The 17,762-nt window shown below is 45.5% G+C and overlaps 1 protein-coding gene and 1 long non-coding RNA gene across 2 annotated transcripts; one reads left to right on the forward strand and one right to left on the reverse strand.

Annotated features, from left to right (window-relative positions):
- The first annotated feature begins 2,927 nt into the window (after nt 1-2,927).
- Nucleotides 2,928-6,001, forward strand: TMEM17 (transmembrane protein 17). The gene is made up of 4 exons (XM_064415027.1): nt 2,928-3,166; nt 4,544-4,647; nt 4,857-4,970; nt 5,386-6,001. Exons 1-4 carry the CDS (start codon nt 3,019-3,021, stop codon nt 5,668-5,670), a joined length of 651 nt encoding a protein of 216 aa, XP_064271097.1. The 5' UTR covers nt 2,928-3,018; the 3' UTR covers nt 5,671-6,001.
- Nucleotides 4,454-17,636, reverse strand: LOC135297452 (uncharacterized). The gene is made up of 3 exons (XR_010359458.1): nt 17,479-17,636; nt 16,039-16,118; nt 4,454-4,641 (listed from the first exon to the last, which is right to left on the reverse strand). It is a non-coding gene; the product is annotated as an uncharacterized LOC135297452 (long non-coding RNA).
- Nucleotides 17,637-17,762: the final 126 nt, after the last annotated feature.

Consider the following 17,762-nt stretch of genomic DNA (forward strand, 5'->3'; position numbering starts at 1 on the left):
GTAAACCGCTGGAACCATTTAAATGAACCCCACATTGCTGAAATGCCAATTGTGCAAAACTGCTGATATTTCATTTTGATACATATATTTCATCTGGTGTTTATGGCTTTGTGTTGTTGCCAGAGAGCCCCAGGAGCTTTGGTCTGGGAGCCAGGCCAGTGTCTACCAAGTCAGTTGGACTGCTGTGGATACACAAAGATCCAATATTGCTCTGATTTAAAGCTTTCAGACTTTTGTTTTATTTATAGCTAGCACATGTGGAGAGAAATAAAACAGTCATTTAAAATGCTGTGCCACTGTGAGCCTATTTCTTCCAGTTTCATATTTCAATATCTTATTTTGAAGCACAGAGACCTGGAAATCTGGTAATTTCTACGTAAACATCCATTTGTGGATACAGAGAGATTCAGCCAGGGAATACTTCTCCATTAAGAAAGGAAAAGGCCAGATAGAGTTTTGTCACAAAAGCTGGAAATGTGACACTATTTATGCAGATGGTCATGGTCTCTGTTACAGCCATGTAGCAGTTAAGTGTTTTTCCTTCTCCCACTCCTTATGGCACAGATTCTTGCCCTTCTGTTACAGAAAGTTCTGATGTGTCAATGGAGATGCCCCAGGTATTCTGATCCTTCAAGTTTTAAGCTTTTCTTCCACTTGAAGGGATGCTCTCCATCCCTCCCCACAGAAAATCAAAAGAATTCTGATCATTAAATTGCTGAGAGATAAAAAATTTAAAATAGGAGGCTGTAGTCTAACAAAAATCAAACAGAATTAGTGAAAACAAAGACTTTCTCTTCAGGGAATATTTTAAGTGTCTGCACAGACAAAAATATTAAACAAAAGTGTGCACAACTTTATTTTGTGGGTGCATGCAGAATGCTGGGCCATCTGTTGGAAATGGAAGGCTGCCAAATATCACAGAGTCACACTTTGAGTCTGGAAGCTGAGCCTACATGGCAAATCCATACATTTCTTGTGGTGTCTGCATGCCATCAGCCTTGCCTTTACCTACTCCTCAGTATTACACTTTCCTGGCTGCTAAATTGGGTTGCTTCAGTTTTTACAAGGGCAGAGCCCAATTCTGCAAAACACCATTGGCTGCTGCAGAGCTGCTGGCAGGACACCTGGCTGCATGCTTGAAGGTTTTCAGAACTGGGGAACACAAGACAAGCAGTATTAGGAAGATCAGGGTCCCCACTCGAAGGCATAACATTGTGTAGTTCAGGAAAAATTCTTCCATCTTTCATTCAGAAGAAGTAATCAAAAGGAAAATCCTTAAAGGCTGAACTTTTACATGCCACCAACTTATACCATGGGAAAAAAACTTGAGGCTTCCATGAATATCTGACTTAATCAAAACACTGCCCTACTTTTGATTCACATAAGCCTATTTCTTGTGCCTGAGTAGTTGAGAGTATGGGATGAGAGTCGCCCTAACTTGTAGGGTGGTTAATCAGGTCAGGACCAAGGCAACAACAGTGAAACAAAATTTCTGGCAATCTCATTGGGATTCCTCACCTTGCCCCTTTCTGTAGCAGAGAACTTTATGAACATATTGGCTAAACTGTACAAAAGTCACCATCACAGCTGTTGAGCCTGAAAGGAAATAATTTCCAGCAATTGCCAGGTAACTGATACAGACTGCACTTTTTAAAGTCCAGAAACCCATCTGAACATTATTTCTGGCTTTCACAAAGTTCCCTCAAATATAAAAATGATCCTTAAACTCTTCTGCAATTTCAGTCGTTTTTTTAATGCAGATTCCTGCTGGCATACCCATGTTTGGAGAAGTCCTTAGGAAAGTATCTGTTGTCAATAGCACACCATTCACCAGCTCAAAAGCCAAACGGATTTCTCAGAACTCCTCCTTGTTTAGCCATCTTTCTCTGTAGTCCTCCCAGTGGGATAGAATGAAATTAAATTTAAACTAGGCTTTAAATTATTTAGTTGGAGATAATTGAGTTTGGAAAGCCGTACTGGAGCATGATCACCCCGGAAAGAAGCTGAACATGATTTGGGGTGGGGGAGCAGAAGAGAGCTGGCATGCCCAGCCCAGTGAAGGTGTCCCTGCCCATGGCAGGGGGCTTGGAACACTGTGGTCTTTAAGTTCCCTTCCCACCTGAACCATCCTGCAATTCTATGTCACATTAGGTACAGAATATCTCTCATAGTAAAAGGCACAAGCTGCTCTTTCATTTTGGTTGTGCAGAAAATAATTTCCTGCACGCCTAAGGATAGCATCCTTTTTTTTCTTGAAGGAATCAGGCCTTAAGGTGACTGAAAAACCTGGAGAGCAAATTACCTCATTTCTAGAGGGCCTGTATTTTCCAAAAAATAATAAAAAAAAAAGAAGCACAAGAAGTTGGGTTTATATTACTAATTTAGTGTGATTCCATGAAACCCCCAGTAAGGAACAAAGCTGACTGGGCTAGAATGGCTGTCTTGGTAAAACCAAACTTTTAACTTCAGAGCAGCACACACATATTTCCTTGAGGAAAAGGTATTCTCTGGCACAGTTACAACTGCATCTCTCGTAGAGTCATTCATGTGCACTGTAAGTGGCAACACAGAATGTTCACACCATTCTTCCACTCCCCCCTCCCTCTCTGACCGCCACCGAGGACCACCATTCTCCCAGATGTATCCAGATGGGAGCAGAGCGCTTCTACAGCAGCTTTCCTCGGGCCAACACTCCGGTTACCTTCTCAGAAAACCACAGAGTAGAAGAAAAAAAAAAAAACAAAAATCCCCTCGGACTGAAGCGAAACGGAGCACAGCGATGCCGGAACCGAGGGGAGCCGCTGGCGCCCGCGCCTCCCAGCGCCAGGGCACGGCCGCGGCACCGCGCTCGCTGCCGAGCGCGCTCCGTCCGCCAAAGCCGCGCCCCGCTGCGCTCGGGGTCCGTCCCCGGGGCGGGGGCTCCGCTCCCCCCGCTCCCGCCCCAGCCCCGGCATCGCCCCGGCCCCGCTCCGGCTCTCTCCCCTGCGGGCCCCACCGCGCCTGCGCGGCCTGCGCGCCATGGCGCGGCCTGAGGGGCCCCCGACGCTGCCCGAGCCGCTGCGGCGGCGGCTCGTCTCCTTCAGCAGCTCCGTGTTCAGCGACAGCCGCCGCGCCGCGCTCCGCGACGTGCCCCGCGCCCCGCCGGGCTTCCCGGGCTACCGCGCAGGTACAGCGCGGCCTCGGGCCGGCCGGGCGGGCGGTGCCGGGCCGGGGCCCGCCGGAGGCAGCGCTTTGGCCGGGGCTGCTCTCTGTGACCCTGCCTGGCTCTCTGTGACCCTGCCTGGCTCTCTGTGACCCTGCCTGGCTGCGGCCCGTATCGCCCGTGGAACTTGCGGCCCGAGTCGCGCCCTGTTCAGTGCTCTAGAGCGAGAGAGGCCGTGGCAATGCACGCAGTACAGCCTGCACAGAGAGGCTGCGGTGATTTCAGCCCATAAATCCATTCTAAGCCGATCAAATTAATCAACAAGGCGTCAGGAGTTCGCGCTTCCTTTGTGTGTTAACACTGCTAACGCTTGCTAGTTCTTCATTTCATTTATCAAACGTTTCACCAATAGCTTCTGTCTTTAGTCTTTTTTTCTTTGGCTTGCTCTGTGAAGAACACTCCTATGTTAATATCCAGTCCACTGAAACAATTGCAAAGTATTGGACATCGGGATTTCAAAAATTCAGTTTTACACGTACATATCTTGGGGAGTTGCTGTAGCAACAGCCATTGCAATACTGTCTGGCTTTTCCATTAATTTTAGCAATCCCAGCAAATAAGCATTAATTTAATTTAGGGATAGAAAAATTAATTAGAATTGGCTTATATTGCTTAAACATTCATCCAAACACAGTTTTAGAACTTGCACAGAATTTATAAATACCAATGACATGTCAAGGAAACCTTTAACATGCCTAAACATTGTGATGACAATCAAAATTTGAACTCTTGGCTTCTCTGTTTTTAAGTAAATTTTTCCTTAAGTCTGAGCTTGTAGGTCTATTATAAAGTCGTAAGTACGGAATTTACTGCCCACGTGTTGGAGTGTGAGACTCGCTTTTCTCTACACTGAGTTGTGTGATACATCTTGTCCTGTACAGGCCTCAAAGGATGAGCTTTAGTTTGACACATATTTGAAGCTGTTATCTCTTAAAAATCAGACAAATTACCATGGAAGTGTCTGTTTAAATAAAAGGTTGAAAATGAAGAGTGGGCCATGCAAGCCTGCTCTCTAGCAGCTCTCTTGAGCTAAGCCTCGGTCAGAGATGGTGGAGTAAGCTAAAAGCCAGGAGATAATCAACAACTGAACACTCAGCTTGATTATATGACTAAATTATAAAAATGCTCTGTCCCAGGGGCCAAAAGGTGCCTTGGATTCCAGAAAATTATGTAACTCCAATAGGGTGTGAAGATTTCCTCTGGATAAATAAAAATATTTTTCTTAACATTTTATTTGACTGGGAAGAGTCAAATTGCTGCCCTGCATGAAGCTAAGATGGAGCAGTGTCCTTCTGTCATATTTACAGCTGGAGTGATAAAATCTTCTTTCTCTCTGTACAGATTGTGAAATCCTTTCCAGTTTGCCATTGCAGATGTCCCTCTATTTCAATGTTTATTTCTTCCCATTTTGGTGGCTCATCACAGTTGCCATCCTCTACCTGAAGGTGAGAAGGAAGGAAAGTGCTGGGTTGTGAATGTATGTTACATCAAACACGCCCTAGTGTGGGATACAGCTCGCTGGGATTAGAGATTTTTACAATGATTTGGGAATTCATGGAAGCTGGAGGTTCAGGAGTGTTTGAATGCCAGTACTGTCAGCTGAGAGTAGCACAGACACCACAGCAGAAACTTTTACTTTCTTCTTCCCCTCCAGTATCCGGCCTTATCAGATTATTACAAGTTCATCCTGGTCACTGTCATGATCCTGGTCTCTCTGACAGAGCTCATTCGACTCTACCTGGGATATGTGGGCAATCTCCTGGAGAAAGTAAGTTACCAGATGTACACAGTAATTTCTGCAAGAATTTCTGCTTTTGGGAGTGGAACATTAACTGGCAGGCATTTGATTTAAGAGATTTAAGTTGAGGACATGGTTATTTCTCTTCAATTGCACCCTGCATCTTCTATTCCCTTGGCATTAGCTTCCACTTAATTTTGTGAATTTCAAGTAGTTTTTCCTCAGAAGAGAGCTCTCTCACTCCCTAAAATTGTTTTGTCAGAAAATACAAGTATGCTTAAAAAAATATTTCCAGGATATGGAAATATGAAGCCACTCCACTTTGCATTTCCACATTATGTGCTGGCTTTTGAAAAATTAAAAAGAAATGTGTTTTCTTCACAAGATTTTGGATTTTTTCATCCCAGCTGTCAAGTTTTTAATAGGTGATGTCTCCCTGTTATAGGTCCCTGAGCTGGCTGGGTTTTGGCTCCTGACTCTCCTCCCGCAGTTGCCTATAATTCTCTTCTTGCTATTTAATGAAGGTCTGAAAATCCACTCTCTGGAGCGAGCCGTCCACATCATCTTCGCCGCCTTCCTCTCCTTCCAAGTGGTGGCGGCGTTTTTCGCCCTGAAAAGGATGGTGAACACCCTGGCCGCTCGCTTCCGCCTGACCGAGTTCCACCGCCTGGAGGAGCAGCGCCCCGCGCCGGGCGCTCCCAGCCTGGCCACGGGCACCCGGGGCTGGTAGGGCCTCGGGAGGGAGCAGAGCCCGGCCCAGTGTGGCCACAGTTCCGGTTCCACTTTCTTGGGTCATTCTTTGCCTTCTTGCCTCAGATGTAGTAAAAAAATAGATCTTGCTCAAGAGCCAACTTAGAGGATGGAGCGCCTTTCTGCAATGAAGATCAAAGCCAATTGCATAACTGACCTGAGTGGACTGTGGGTGGACTGAGTACATTTTGAGAGTTTTTACTTGTTACAAAGTTGTGGCATTTTTAAAAAAACAGAAGCCTTTTTCCTCACTGTTCGAACAAAATTATTTTGTTTACAATAAATATTTTCTACACTTTTTTGTGTTGGTATCAGTTTTGTCGGTACCAGTTTGTTTTCCAGATATGTTGCACATATTTTGTGTCTGATACCTCAGTTAGGAAAAAAACCCAACCCAAAACCAAACTGGAAACAAAAGCCCCAAGAGGTCTTGAGGCTCAAAAAGAAGTTAGTGAGCAAAGACTACACTTTCAGAGATGGTCTTCCAGGTATTTCCAGCTCTTAGAAATTCCTCACTGCTATACTAGGCATGTAATTTCAAAGGTATTCATTCCACAAAACTCCTGTGCTCATCTCCTTTGCTTTAGTTACAGTTCTAACTATCAAGTCAGAGTGGTGCAATTTTCCCAGACAGAATAGTAACAAAATTATAGTCATTAAAAAAATAGGTTTATGTCACTGAAAGGCAGAACCTGTTTTTCCCAAGCCAGGGCAAATACCAAAGTTCTCTCATTCCTGTTATGTGTATTAAATTTTAGGCTATCTTCTGCAGTTTTGGTAATGGCTAAAAGTTCACTTTTTCTGTCAAGGAGTGATGGAGATCAAACGTTAAAATAAATTTTTCACCAGAATCCTTTGAGACCTTTGAACAGGGCAGGAGTTGTCAGTTTTGAAAGCTGGCACAAGCATGCAAACTGCTCAAAGGATTGGAAGGAAGATGAGTCTGACACAAAAGAGGCACATTATGCTTAAAGCTGTTGAATATTTAAAGATTACAGAACCCCAAGAAGAAAAAGGCATTAGCTTTTGTTTTTACCAAAATGGTTAATTGTCCTTTCAATCCACGAATGAATGGGACAATGAATTACACTAAGTTTGCTTCTTCATTTCATTGTTATAAAGCTTATGTTATCAGATCACATATCCCTTTGTTTTATAGCAAACTACCATCTTGGACTTTTGCACAGAAAGAGGATTTCTCTAGGAGTCTCTTATAGTGTCTTTTAACAGTTAATATAAAACATTTAGAGCCCTGTAATCAGAGCCTGAGAGGGACACACTGAGATTTAAGGAGAAGCTACAGCATTTCAAAAATACATTAGAAAATCCTTGTCAAAACATTCTTAACTGATGCAAGGGGAACAGTGGGCATTTTTCATGTCAACCACAGTTACACTACAGGAGAATGCTGAAAACAGGGCTGAAGGAAGGTTTTAACACTAAATACATGAAATACAACATGAAGCTGAAAAAGTCAACCATACACCAATGCTGGCAAGAAGGAGCTAGCCTCCAGGCTAAGACCGTGAGGTATAACTCAAAATCCTTGCTTTTAGTGATGAAGAAATGATGCATTTGGAAGATCAAATTGCCATGCAAGACAACTGTCTGGAGCCAAAGACACAAGGACACACAGCTCTTTGGGGATGGGGAGGAGGAGGGGGAAATAGAATTAAGAAAAATACTGTTCAGAAGTAGAGTTGTCTGGAAATGGTAAAGGTAGAAACCAGCCTGTAAGGTAAATCTTCAGCAACATATTTGATAAACACAACATCTCTACCTACACTCTGCTCAGGCTTCCTAACAGATCTGCTGGTCTATTTTTGAGTTCATAATTTTCAGTTTTAATTTAACAATGAAACTTCCCTTCAGTTTCCAAATTTCACAGGAACTGGTGAGACATCAAGCAAGCAGAAAAAGAATACACAAGTAGAACATGAGAATTTAAGATTCAGCAGAGCAAGTATTTGGGCAGCAAAGGGAGTTGGTGGTGGTTTTCTTCACCTCTAGAGAATAAATGGAAACCAAAATGAAAGGAAGGAACCCAAAACCACTGGAAACACGTGGGAGTTCACTGAGCAGCATCCAGACACATCCAGTTCTCAACACAAGCTGTACAACAGTGGCTTTCTGCCACACTGCAGTTTGTGCCAAGAACACCCCAAAAAGTATTTTTTGAAGCTCTAGATTGCTACCAGCAGCTCTCCCTTCACAATCAAGATCTTTGAGTGGCTAAAGCCTGGGGGCAGAAATCAGTTATTTTATTTCATGAAGTTTACTGTCAGGAAAGGCCAACAGCCAATTTTAAGGGAAATTTGTACCAATGTATTTCCTTTAGCTGAATAAAAGAAATTAGGAATGGGTGCATTATCTTAAAATGCTCTATTTTAGGTTACTGATCAATTTGAAGATGAGAAGAGTATTTTGTGATCAAGGGCATAGTTGGCAAATGGTGAATACCTGAACTTGGCCTGCGTCCCTTGTCTAAAATGGACTTTGTAAAAGGATTTCTCTTTTTTAATAGTTGCAGGACTTTCAAGAAGGAGAAATTAAATTTAGAAGAGGCTTCAAATGTGTACCTTACTTAAGCAGATCTGATAAAGCAGACACAAGATAAGACATAGATTTGATAGAAAACAGACAATTGATAAAAAAGAGGGTACAGCATTAACCTTTCCATATCAACAGCTCACTCTTTACGTCTGCTGAAAGAATTGCACCCAGAGGAATGAGATCATACATTTCACTCTTGCCTTTGTCTCTTATAAACTGGACTGGACTCAGTGTGAATCTTTAAATAGTTGATGAAGCAGGTAGAATTGGCATCATTACATAGTCTGATAAGATGGCCAATAACTGGGAAAGGCTGCAGAGATAGATTATTTTGAAAAACAAATTTTGTTTCTCCAGGACGAAAGTCAGATAGCAACAATTAAAAACAACTTTGTTCAGTGCTTCAAATAAAGCAAGGATAATAGAGGTTTGCTAAAGGAGGCAAGCAAAGCTGTATGTAAGGGTCAGCTGATAAGAGCAAGAAGAATTTAAACTATAATGGAATAAATAGGTTCAAGAAGTGTAACACAGAGAGAAAATGTGTATGTTGATGACTGGTGCCACCAAAGTTGCCCCTGGGTACATGAAGGAGAGAATTTATTAAAAGAAAATAAATGTGAAATTTTACCAGCTTGAAATCTTGAGGGATTCAGCAGAAATGTTATTCCCCAAGCTAAGCAGCAGCCTAGAGCACTCAGTTCCACATTCATTAAATACATGCAATTTTTGCAGTTTCTTATGAAAAAAGCACTTTTTCTTCTTCAGATGGTCCAAGGTTTGAAAGTAATATAGTTCCTGGGAAGCATTTACTGGCCAGGAGACATGAGCACACAGAGGAACTGCAGACAGAGATGAACAGATCTGGCAGGTAGCTGCAAGAGCAGCCAAGGCCTGTGAATTTGGGAAGTATTCCTGACTTCCTTGAGAGCTGCCTTGAACATCCAGTATCAGGGCAGGAGTTCCTGCAGTCTGTGAAATAAGGCACTGTTGCTCTTTAAGGGATAGAAAAGACCCTTCTGTATTCACACTGGGAGGCCCATGCTGGTCCCAAGTAAAATAATCCAAAAAATGCCTGAGCATCTTTAGTTACCACACTCTCCATGCATTGAAAACAAACAGCTGAATTCCTGAAGGTGGGAAGAGTATCAGAGATACCTGGTGATAATCACTTGTACTGCTGGAGCTTTGAGCAAAGCCCCTCAGCCCATGCAGCCACTGCCTGTGTCAGTCCAGAGGGATTCCCACCTGTCAGTGAGTCAATGTTTGAGCTCCTGTTTCAATTACAGAAAGGGTTTGAGCATGGGAATCTCTCCTCCCTTTGTTTAGCCTTTTGCAGAGGAAATACAAAATTTATCACAAGATTAAAACTTGCAAGAGCAAGATACTTGAGTATCTTCTGCAGTATATCAATGTAATAGTCAACAATTAAAATATATAGCTAAAGGGCTCTGTATTTGATTTTTATTGTTTGCTTTTAAAACACATCAATTCAAAGCAAATTCTTACTGCAACCAGAAATGCAACAATTCTTCCTTTTATATTGCAGCTGGGAGTAGGTGAACAAGTCTGTGAACACCTTCATTTTCAAAATCCTGGAGGAACCTAAATCTCACTCTTTTTTCTTTTTTTTTTTTCCCTTTTTTTTTTTTTTCATTTCCAAATGGTTTATCATGGTTAGCAAAGCATGTATAAAAACATGGGGTGGGGAAATATGTTGAAGCTGCTCTTTTTTCCTAAGTAAAACTGCATTAAAAAATAATTTTAAATTCTCAATCCCCACCAGGCACTCAGAAGTGGATGTCAAGGTGATAATAAAAAGACAATGTCTTTTTTTAAGGAAATACTGATAAGGCAGCAGCAAAAGGATTAACCAGGCTGGCTGCAGTCAGGGACAGTGAAATGTGACACAATAAAACCTCAGTTATTGAGTTAAGGACAGCCCTTTGGACACAAAAGACTGAAATGAAGAAAAGCTGTGGGTTTCTTTGTTCTTGAATGACTTTTTTTTTTTTTTTGAGAAGCATGAAATATTACTATGATAACAGAGACTGGATAATAAGAATAAAAATCCAACCAAGGAAAATTCTCTGAGGGTTTTTTTAGGATGCACTGAAGGAGTAATTTTCTTCTAAACATCTACCTGCAACAAAGCAACCCAACAAGTGTGAGGAGGGTGAGACACATTTGCCTGTGTTTGCATTTCTCAGTACAGCTTTCAATTAGAGAGTGATAGAATCACAGGAAAAGACTGGAAAAGACCTCTGAGATCCTGGAGTCCAGCTGATAACCCAGCCCTGCCAGGCCCACCACTAACCCATGTCCCTAGATAACCCATGTCATCTGCACAGTTTTTGGGCACTCCCAGGGACAATGACACCACCACTGTCCTGGGCAGCCTGTCCCACTGCCTGGCCACCCTTTTGGTGAGGAGATCCACCCTAATATCCAATCTCAACCTCCTCTGGCATAACTTGAGGCTGTTTCTTCTTGTCCTAACACTTGTTACCTGGGAAAAGGGACTGACCCCCACCTCCTTCAGGCAGGAGCTCTGCCCATTGCCCTGCTGAACAAGCCATCTGGGCTTGTAGAATAAAATAATAATTTCTTACTCTTCTTCAACTTTGGGGGTGGGGGCAGGTCAGGATGTTCAGAGAAGTTGTGCAGTGCTTTAAGCCATTTTCCTGCTTTGGTTTTGATGCCTCTGGTTTTAGCTTTTATATTTTTCAGATTATGTTCTGCTTTAGTGTGTAAGCTTCATATTAGGGGACAGCAAGCTCTTTTCACAGAATAGGTAGGCAAAACAATTCCTTCTCTAGCTGGGGACCCAAGGACAGCTGATCCAGATCTCAGGCCCAAGAGCATAAACAACGGTGGAATGAAGAGAGAAAAACAAGAAGGATGGGACTTCATGGGCTAAAGCTGTAATTGGACAATTAGCTCCAATATGTTAATAGAGCAAAACTTACAAAAGTGTGAGACCTCGTGACCAGTGGTCGATTTTGTGACCATTTTGGGTTGTGCTGCCCAAGGTGGATTGAGGCCTTTTAATAAATACCTACTTTATTATTTAGCTCTGTCTAGTCCCTGTTCTAGGTCAGCCTTCATAAGGCATCACTTTTAGCACTGCTGAAATCAGCCATGAACAGACCTTGTCCTTGGCCTGAAGGCTGAGGTCCCTTCTCCCCCAAATCTGAAAGCCTCCAGCCAACCCTGCTTGCTCCATAGGTAACATGGCTCTGCCCATCCTGTGCCATCAGATCTCCATCCTACATGTAGGACATCCAGAGCACAGAACTCCCCACACGTTCTGGGAACCAGGCACTTTTCCAGGCACGTGTGAGTCAGCCCTGCAGAAACCCCGGTGCTTTTTGTATGCAGAACAGGCACCCGCTGCTGGCTCAGTGCTCCAGCAGCCTTGCAGTGACAGCCCTGTTATTTCCCACCCATTTGCTGTGCATCATTATCACTCTTTAGGCTTTGACACGCAGCTCGTTCCTGCTCTCCCTTCTGTGTGCCTTTGATGGGTTAGACACGTAAATGGTGCTTTTTTTTGAGGCTGTGTTCAGGGAGTGCTCACAGTTTGGTTTGTCTGCTGCTGCAGCAGTGGGAGCTGCAAACTGAGAAAAATGGAGGCACCAGCTTTGCTGACAGCAGCATGCACATGGATGCCATTGCCTGGATCCTTTTAGGGGAAAAAAAAAATTGCAAATATCTTCTTTGGTGTTTTCAGCCAGCAGAGGGGCAGGGCAGCTTTTCCCCTTGCTAGCAATGTGAGAAATCCCCAGTGTAATATCTAGTGCTTATTATCCGTGATAGCTTCCTGCTGTCCCACATTTTTTGGTACAATCAAGCACATCTTTACTGCAATACATCTTTCACATGTGCAACCCACCCTTAAGAGAGCCATTTTGGCTGATTAAGTTCAAACTGTTGCACTTATTCAGTCACATGCAGATATTTTTCTCTATCCCTATTTCTCCTTCCACCTCTAAGCAAAGCCAGACCTCTGCATTTCCCAAAAAGCAGCTGAAAACACCCAAATCCACAATTACAGACCCCCACAACCAACTGGCACAAGTTACATCAATAAGAAACATCAATAAGAACTAGAGGGGAAAATTGAAGTTCAAGTGCCCAAAACAAAGTAAGGCACGGCTAAGTTGAATAATTTCAAGGGCAGATCTAAAATGCACATACCAGCACAAATATTTGGATGATCTCAGTTAAGACTCCACCTCTCCCTCTTCAGGGCCACAAACAAAGTTAGGTCACTGCAAAAACATTTCGGACTGAAGTACTCCAGCAGGAGAATGCACCCTTTCTTGGGGTTTTAACTGTTAAAGGCTTATAAAGAAAAAACACTTATAAACAAAACTGGGTTGAAATCAGCATGTGTAATAGGATTTTTTTTAACATTGTCTTTTAAGGCTAACTATGAGAGGTTAATGTCACCTTCAGGCTGCTTTTAAGCCTGACACTGAGACTGACACAGTTAATGTACAGCTGAGGACAGATTTTTTTTGCCTCCCATATACTGAATCCTGACATTCCTTGGAAAACTGAAAGCAGGCTTGGAAGGGGGGGAAAAGTGTCTGGTGGTGCACAGTGGCACTGTGTGCACGGAGCCCTGGTCCAGGTGCCCATGCCATGGCTGATGGACACAGAAGAATTTGAGGGTGGGGGAGAGCTGTAATTACATTTCTGTGACAGTAATTACATGTATTTCACACAGTTCAGCTGATGCCATGTGGCACAATAGGTGCTGTGAAGAATACTCATTTATTAAGTAATTTATTGCATAATAATTAACAGCTAATCACTTGTGAGTTAAGATGCTCTGGGAACAGACCCAATTCACAGTCTGTGCTGCCTCCTTCTAGGAAATATGACTATTTAGAGAGTGCTCCTCACTCCCCAAAAGCCTCCATCTCTGCAGAGCCCCTGCTTGCATGCACAGACATCTGCAGGTGATCACTGTGTGTGCGGCAGCAGCTCCAGCAGAGAAATCAAACTCTCAGGTGATATCCACAGGGCAGGCAGGGAGCTGCAGCTGCATCCCCTGGGATGGAGAACAGGCTTTTAGACCAGGCTAGAAGAAAAGTGACAGCTCTAGGCCTCATTTCTCTGCTCTGCCTCATTAATTTGAAGTTGTCACAGATATATCTCCACTTAATCACAGTCACTCACTTGAGGGAGTATCACTCAGCTAGTTAACAAAATACTGCTACAATTTTCCGCACTTGAGCTGATAGGGCAAACCCCACTTTCTCCAGGGGTGATTGTCCCTTGTTTGTGGTTGTATTACAGCTTAATGCCATTCAAACCATTCAGCCACACTCCCACATTTTCACTCTAGTGTCCTCCTAAACGCACCACTTCACACAAGGACATCTGAGCCTCTGGAGGTCTCCCTCAGCATGACAATGACCTCAGCAATACCCCAGCCTCTACCAGCTGGCAGAGAGTGATGGGCAGCAAAGACACACAAGTGGCATCCCAGTAGGCTGTGAGCACCCACACCCCTTTCCCAGCTCTCTGCTTGCTGTAAGAAAGAAAACCCTACTTATGTCCAGCATCTCCCTTCACAGTGATTGTCACCACACATTATTTGTTGCTTTCACTATTCAGATTAACCTACCAGCCACAGCCACCACAGGCTGAATGAGGCATCTCCAATTTTTCTTGGCTTTTCTGATTAAGTAGGTGCAAACAGAATGAAGGGTGTCCCAGAAGGAACTGCATCCATATCTTCTGCCCTAGCTTGATAGTTCATGTCCAAGTGCTCTGGGGCCAGATGAGATTTGCCCTGCCTGCTTCAAAATCCAGGGAAAAAACAGTCAGATGAACTTGAAGGATTTGGGGAGAATGTGTTCAACCAGGCTTAGTAAATGTCTTCTCAAAAAAACCCAAATATCAGCTGATGTACAAATACGGTTCTTCACCTGCAGTTCCTAGGGCATGTCTCAATCTCCAAGTAAATCCTGGATCCTCTGAAACCTCTGCACACACAGCAATAAAGCATAAGAGAATAGTTCCTACTAAAAAGAAAAAAATCATTTGTGGTGGCCCATAAATCACCAGAGTGTGTCATTTCATATGGCCAAGGGCTGTGAGCAAGCAGAGCGCTGCACAGCGAGGTTACAAATTCATTTTCCGTGTCAGAAGCAGCAGAGCTTCCAGTCAATCTCTGAGCAAATTCAGATTTACAGATCCAGCAGATTTGTCTTGTTTTATTGTTTATTAATTCAATCCACAGCAGATGTGAGAGAAGAGCAGATGCCAGTACCCTGACCTGCAGCAGAGGGAAGGAAGTCTGGGGCAGATGCCTGCCCAGCAAGTTCACTGTTGCCAGGAAGGGGGGAGCAGTGCCTGATACCCCAGAGGGCTCTGAGCCCTTCAGAGGGACCTCGACAGCCTGGAGAGATGGGCAGGGAAAAACCTCCTGGAGCTCAACAGGGGCCAGTGCAGGGCCCTGCCCCTGGGGAGGAACAACCCCAGGCACCAGCACAGACTGGGGTGAGCTGCTGGGCAGCAGCTCTGTACAGAGGGACCTGGGGGTGCTGCTGGACAAGGAGCTGTCCATGGGCCAGCCGTGCCCTGGGGGACAAGGAGGCCAAGGGGAGCCTGGGCTGCATTGGGAGCTGCACTGCCAGCAGGTCAGGGAGGAGATCCTGCCCCTCTGCCCAGCCCTGGGGAGGCCAGTCTGGAGTGCTGTGCCCACTCCTGGGATCCTCAGGACACGTGGAGCTCCTGGAGAGGGTCCAGCAGAGGGGAACAAAGATGATGAAGGGACTGGAGCACCTCAGCTCTGAGGAGAGGCTGGGGGAGCTGGGCCTGCTCAGCCTGGAGAAGAGACACTGAGAGGAGCCTCACCAATGTCTGCAGTGCCTGCAGGGAGGGGCCAGAGCCTGGACCAGGCTCTGCTCAGCAGGGCTGGGCAATGGGACAAGAGGCAGTGGGACAATGGGGCAGGAGCTGAGGCTCAGGAAGTTCCACCTGAGCATGAGGAAGAACTTCCCTGTGCAGTGCCCGAGCACTGGGACAGATTGCCCAGAGGTGGTGGAGTCTCCCTCTCTGGGGATATTCAAGAACCATCTGGACACCCTCGTGTGCCATGTGCTCTGGGATGGCCCTGCCTGAGCAGGGAGGTTGGAGCAGATGACCCACAGTGGTCCCTTCCAGCCTGACCCATCCTGGGATTCTGGGATGTCATCCCCTCTCAATTCAACTGGGAGAGCAGGAAAGGAGGGATGGGCTGTTCTTAAAGCCAGCCTAGAGTTCACGAGGCAAAACAGTTTCTTTAGACATAGTGGAAAATAAAAAGCAACACTGTTTGGGACTGAAATGGTGGATTTTTATAACAGGGGAAACCCATGGTAGCTACTGTTCACAATGGGCTTGGTCCCTGGCTCTGTCCTGCTGATTCACACACAGATCACACACATACCTGAGGTGCTCCCAGTAAAAGCCTGACATTTCTCCCAGGCACAGCCATGGGGGGCAGGTGCTGTCACTTCACAGCAGGTAAGAGGGGGGCAGCATGCCATCTCCACCTCCTGCACGCACCCAGAGCCCAGATGGGTTTGGCTGCAGAAAGCCCTGCCAGGCACATCCCTCCAGGCTTTCCTCTGTGCCCTGTGCATCAGCAGGACATTCTGTTTGGATGAAAGCTGCAGGGAAAGGTGATCCAGTGGGAGGATCGTCCATAGATGATCCTCATGCTTGGGTTACAGAGCAGACTACAGCTCTATTAAAGGAGCTGGCTTCCAACAGGGAAGAACAGTGTGAGGCTCACCTTGCTCCTGGAAAAGCTGGGAAGAAAGCAGAAGCATCCATTTGCTTATCAAATGCTTGGCTTTGGGATCCAAACCTCACCTGACAGGGAGAGAGAAGAGTTAGCAACCTGAAGAGCCCCCAAGCCCCTTTGTGGATCCAAGAAGGGAAAAGGGGAGATGGTGACTGACCAAATGCAAAGCCAAGATAATGACAGTACTATTTTAGCCCCTAGTGCTTTTCTTTGATCTCAGTGAGGAAACAAGCACGCTCTGTGCAAACACACTAATGGTTTCCTTTTCCTTACAATGGAAAATTACACCCACTTACCTGCCTCCTAGGGAGATGTTTGCATTTAATTCTCTGCTATTTACTAAATACTTTGAAAACCATGCATAGAAAATGGTTGGCAAGAGGCGATTGCCCCACGTATGTCAAGGGAAGCAATGATCAGGGTGTCTTCAGGAGATCCGTTTTTCTGTTTCACGACCCCAAACCGGATGGCAGCAGCGCTGAAGTGAGCTGCTGTTGGGGGAGTGTGGGCAGGGAGGCACCAGCTCTGCCTCACCTGTGTCTGCAGGCAGGAGAGCCCCAGCAGCAGCAGCTAATTTGGATGGCAGCTAATTTGGATGAGCCTGTCACGGGAGAGCAGCACAGCCACGCCTCGCCAGAGGGGCCCGGAGGGTGTTTGTTCTTTATCACCTCAGTGCAAACAGCGTGCTCTCACCTGGCTCTGACAACACCGGCATTTACAGTGCCCCAATCTGTGCTGAATCAATTTGGCAAATCCCCCCCATACTGCAAATGTTGCTTCTTCAGCAATTCCACAGCTGAGATAAAGGAATTGCCCCTTTCTTTTTTTCTTTGTTTTTGGTTGTTGGGTGGTTTTTTCGTTGGGTTTGGTTTTTTTGTTGTTTGTTTTGTTTTTTGTTTGTTTGCTCTTGGGTTTTTTGGGGGGGCGGGTTTTGTTGGTTTTTGGGGAGTTTTTTTTGTTTTGTTTTGCGGGGGGGGGGAGGAGTATGGAAGCGACTTATCCTAGGGAAACACCCCAGGGTCCCTTTTGACTCCTTCGCCAGTATCCTCACCTGCAGAGAATCACAGCAGACCCATTCCCAGCCCCTTCTAAGCACACTGTGCAGAGCAAACCCTAATCTGAGCATCTCCCTGTGCAATCCCGCTCCCTTCAGCCCGCACCTCCGGCACATCCCGCCCAAAGGGCGCCGGGACGCCGCCCGAGCGGCCCTGCCGGAGCTGTTTGAGGTTTGAGGCAGGGACCGCAGCCCGGCCGTGCCCGGCTCTGGCAGCATCTCCCGGGAGCCTGCAGGCAGCCCCGTCCCGGGCTTTTGGAGGCAGACAGCTCCCTCCAGCGGGGCATCTGCCGCCGCTCCATGCTCGCTTCTTCCCGGGGAAAGAGGATTGAAACCCCCTTAAAAAAAAAAAAAAGGGTGAACAGAGAAGTTACCAGGCTCCAGCTGGTAACAAGCTGGGAAGGCAGCTGTGTTTCACATCCGGCCAGGATGAGGGGGTGGTGGGATTTTGCAGGCAGCATCCAAAAATGCCACAAGCACCAAAAATGCTGTCCCCATCACTCAGTGAGTGGGGATGCACCTGCCATAACCTGAGCAAGTTTCTCACCAAAATTTTAAGTCAAGTTCTGGAGATGTTTCTCAGAAGAAATACCCCACAGATCCTCAGGTCATGCCAGGCCTTCCCACAGAGCTCTGCCTTGAGGGCAGGAGAAAGCAG

The sequence above is a fragment of the Passer domesticus genome, chromosome 3 (genome assembly GCF_036417665.1).
Source record: "Passer domesticus isolate bPasDom1 chromosome 3, bPasDom1.hap1, whole genome shotgun sequence".
NCBI classification, from domain to species: domain Eukaryota; kingdom Metazoa; phylum Chordata; class Aves; order Passeriformes; family Passeridae; genus Passer; species Passer domesticus.

Bases quoted from the DNA above. Each gene is read 5' to 3' on its own strand.
- TMEM17 (XM_064415027.1), top strand. From the start codon at position 3,019: ATGGCGCGGCCTGAGGGGCCCCCGACGCTGCCCGAGCCGCTGCGGCGG. The intron at 3,167-4,543 runs GTACAGCGCGGC...CTCTCTGTACAG, and splicing joins CTTCCCGGGCTACCGCGCAG to ATTGTGAAATCCTTTCCAGT. The intron at 4,971-5,385 runs GTAAGTTACCAG...TCCCTGTTATAG, and splicing joins TGGGCAATCTCCTGGAGAAA to GTCCCTGAGCTGGCTGGGTT.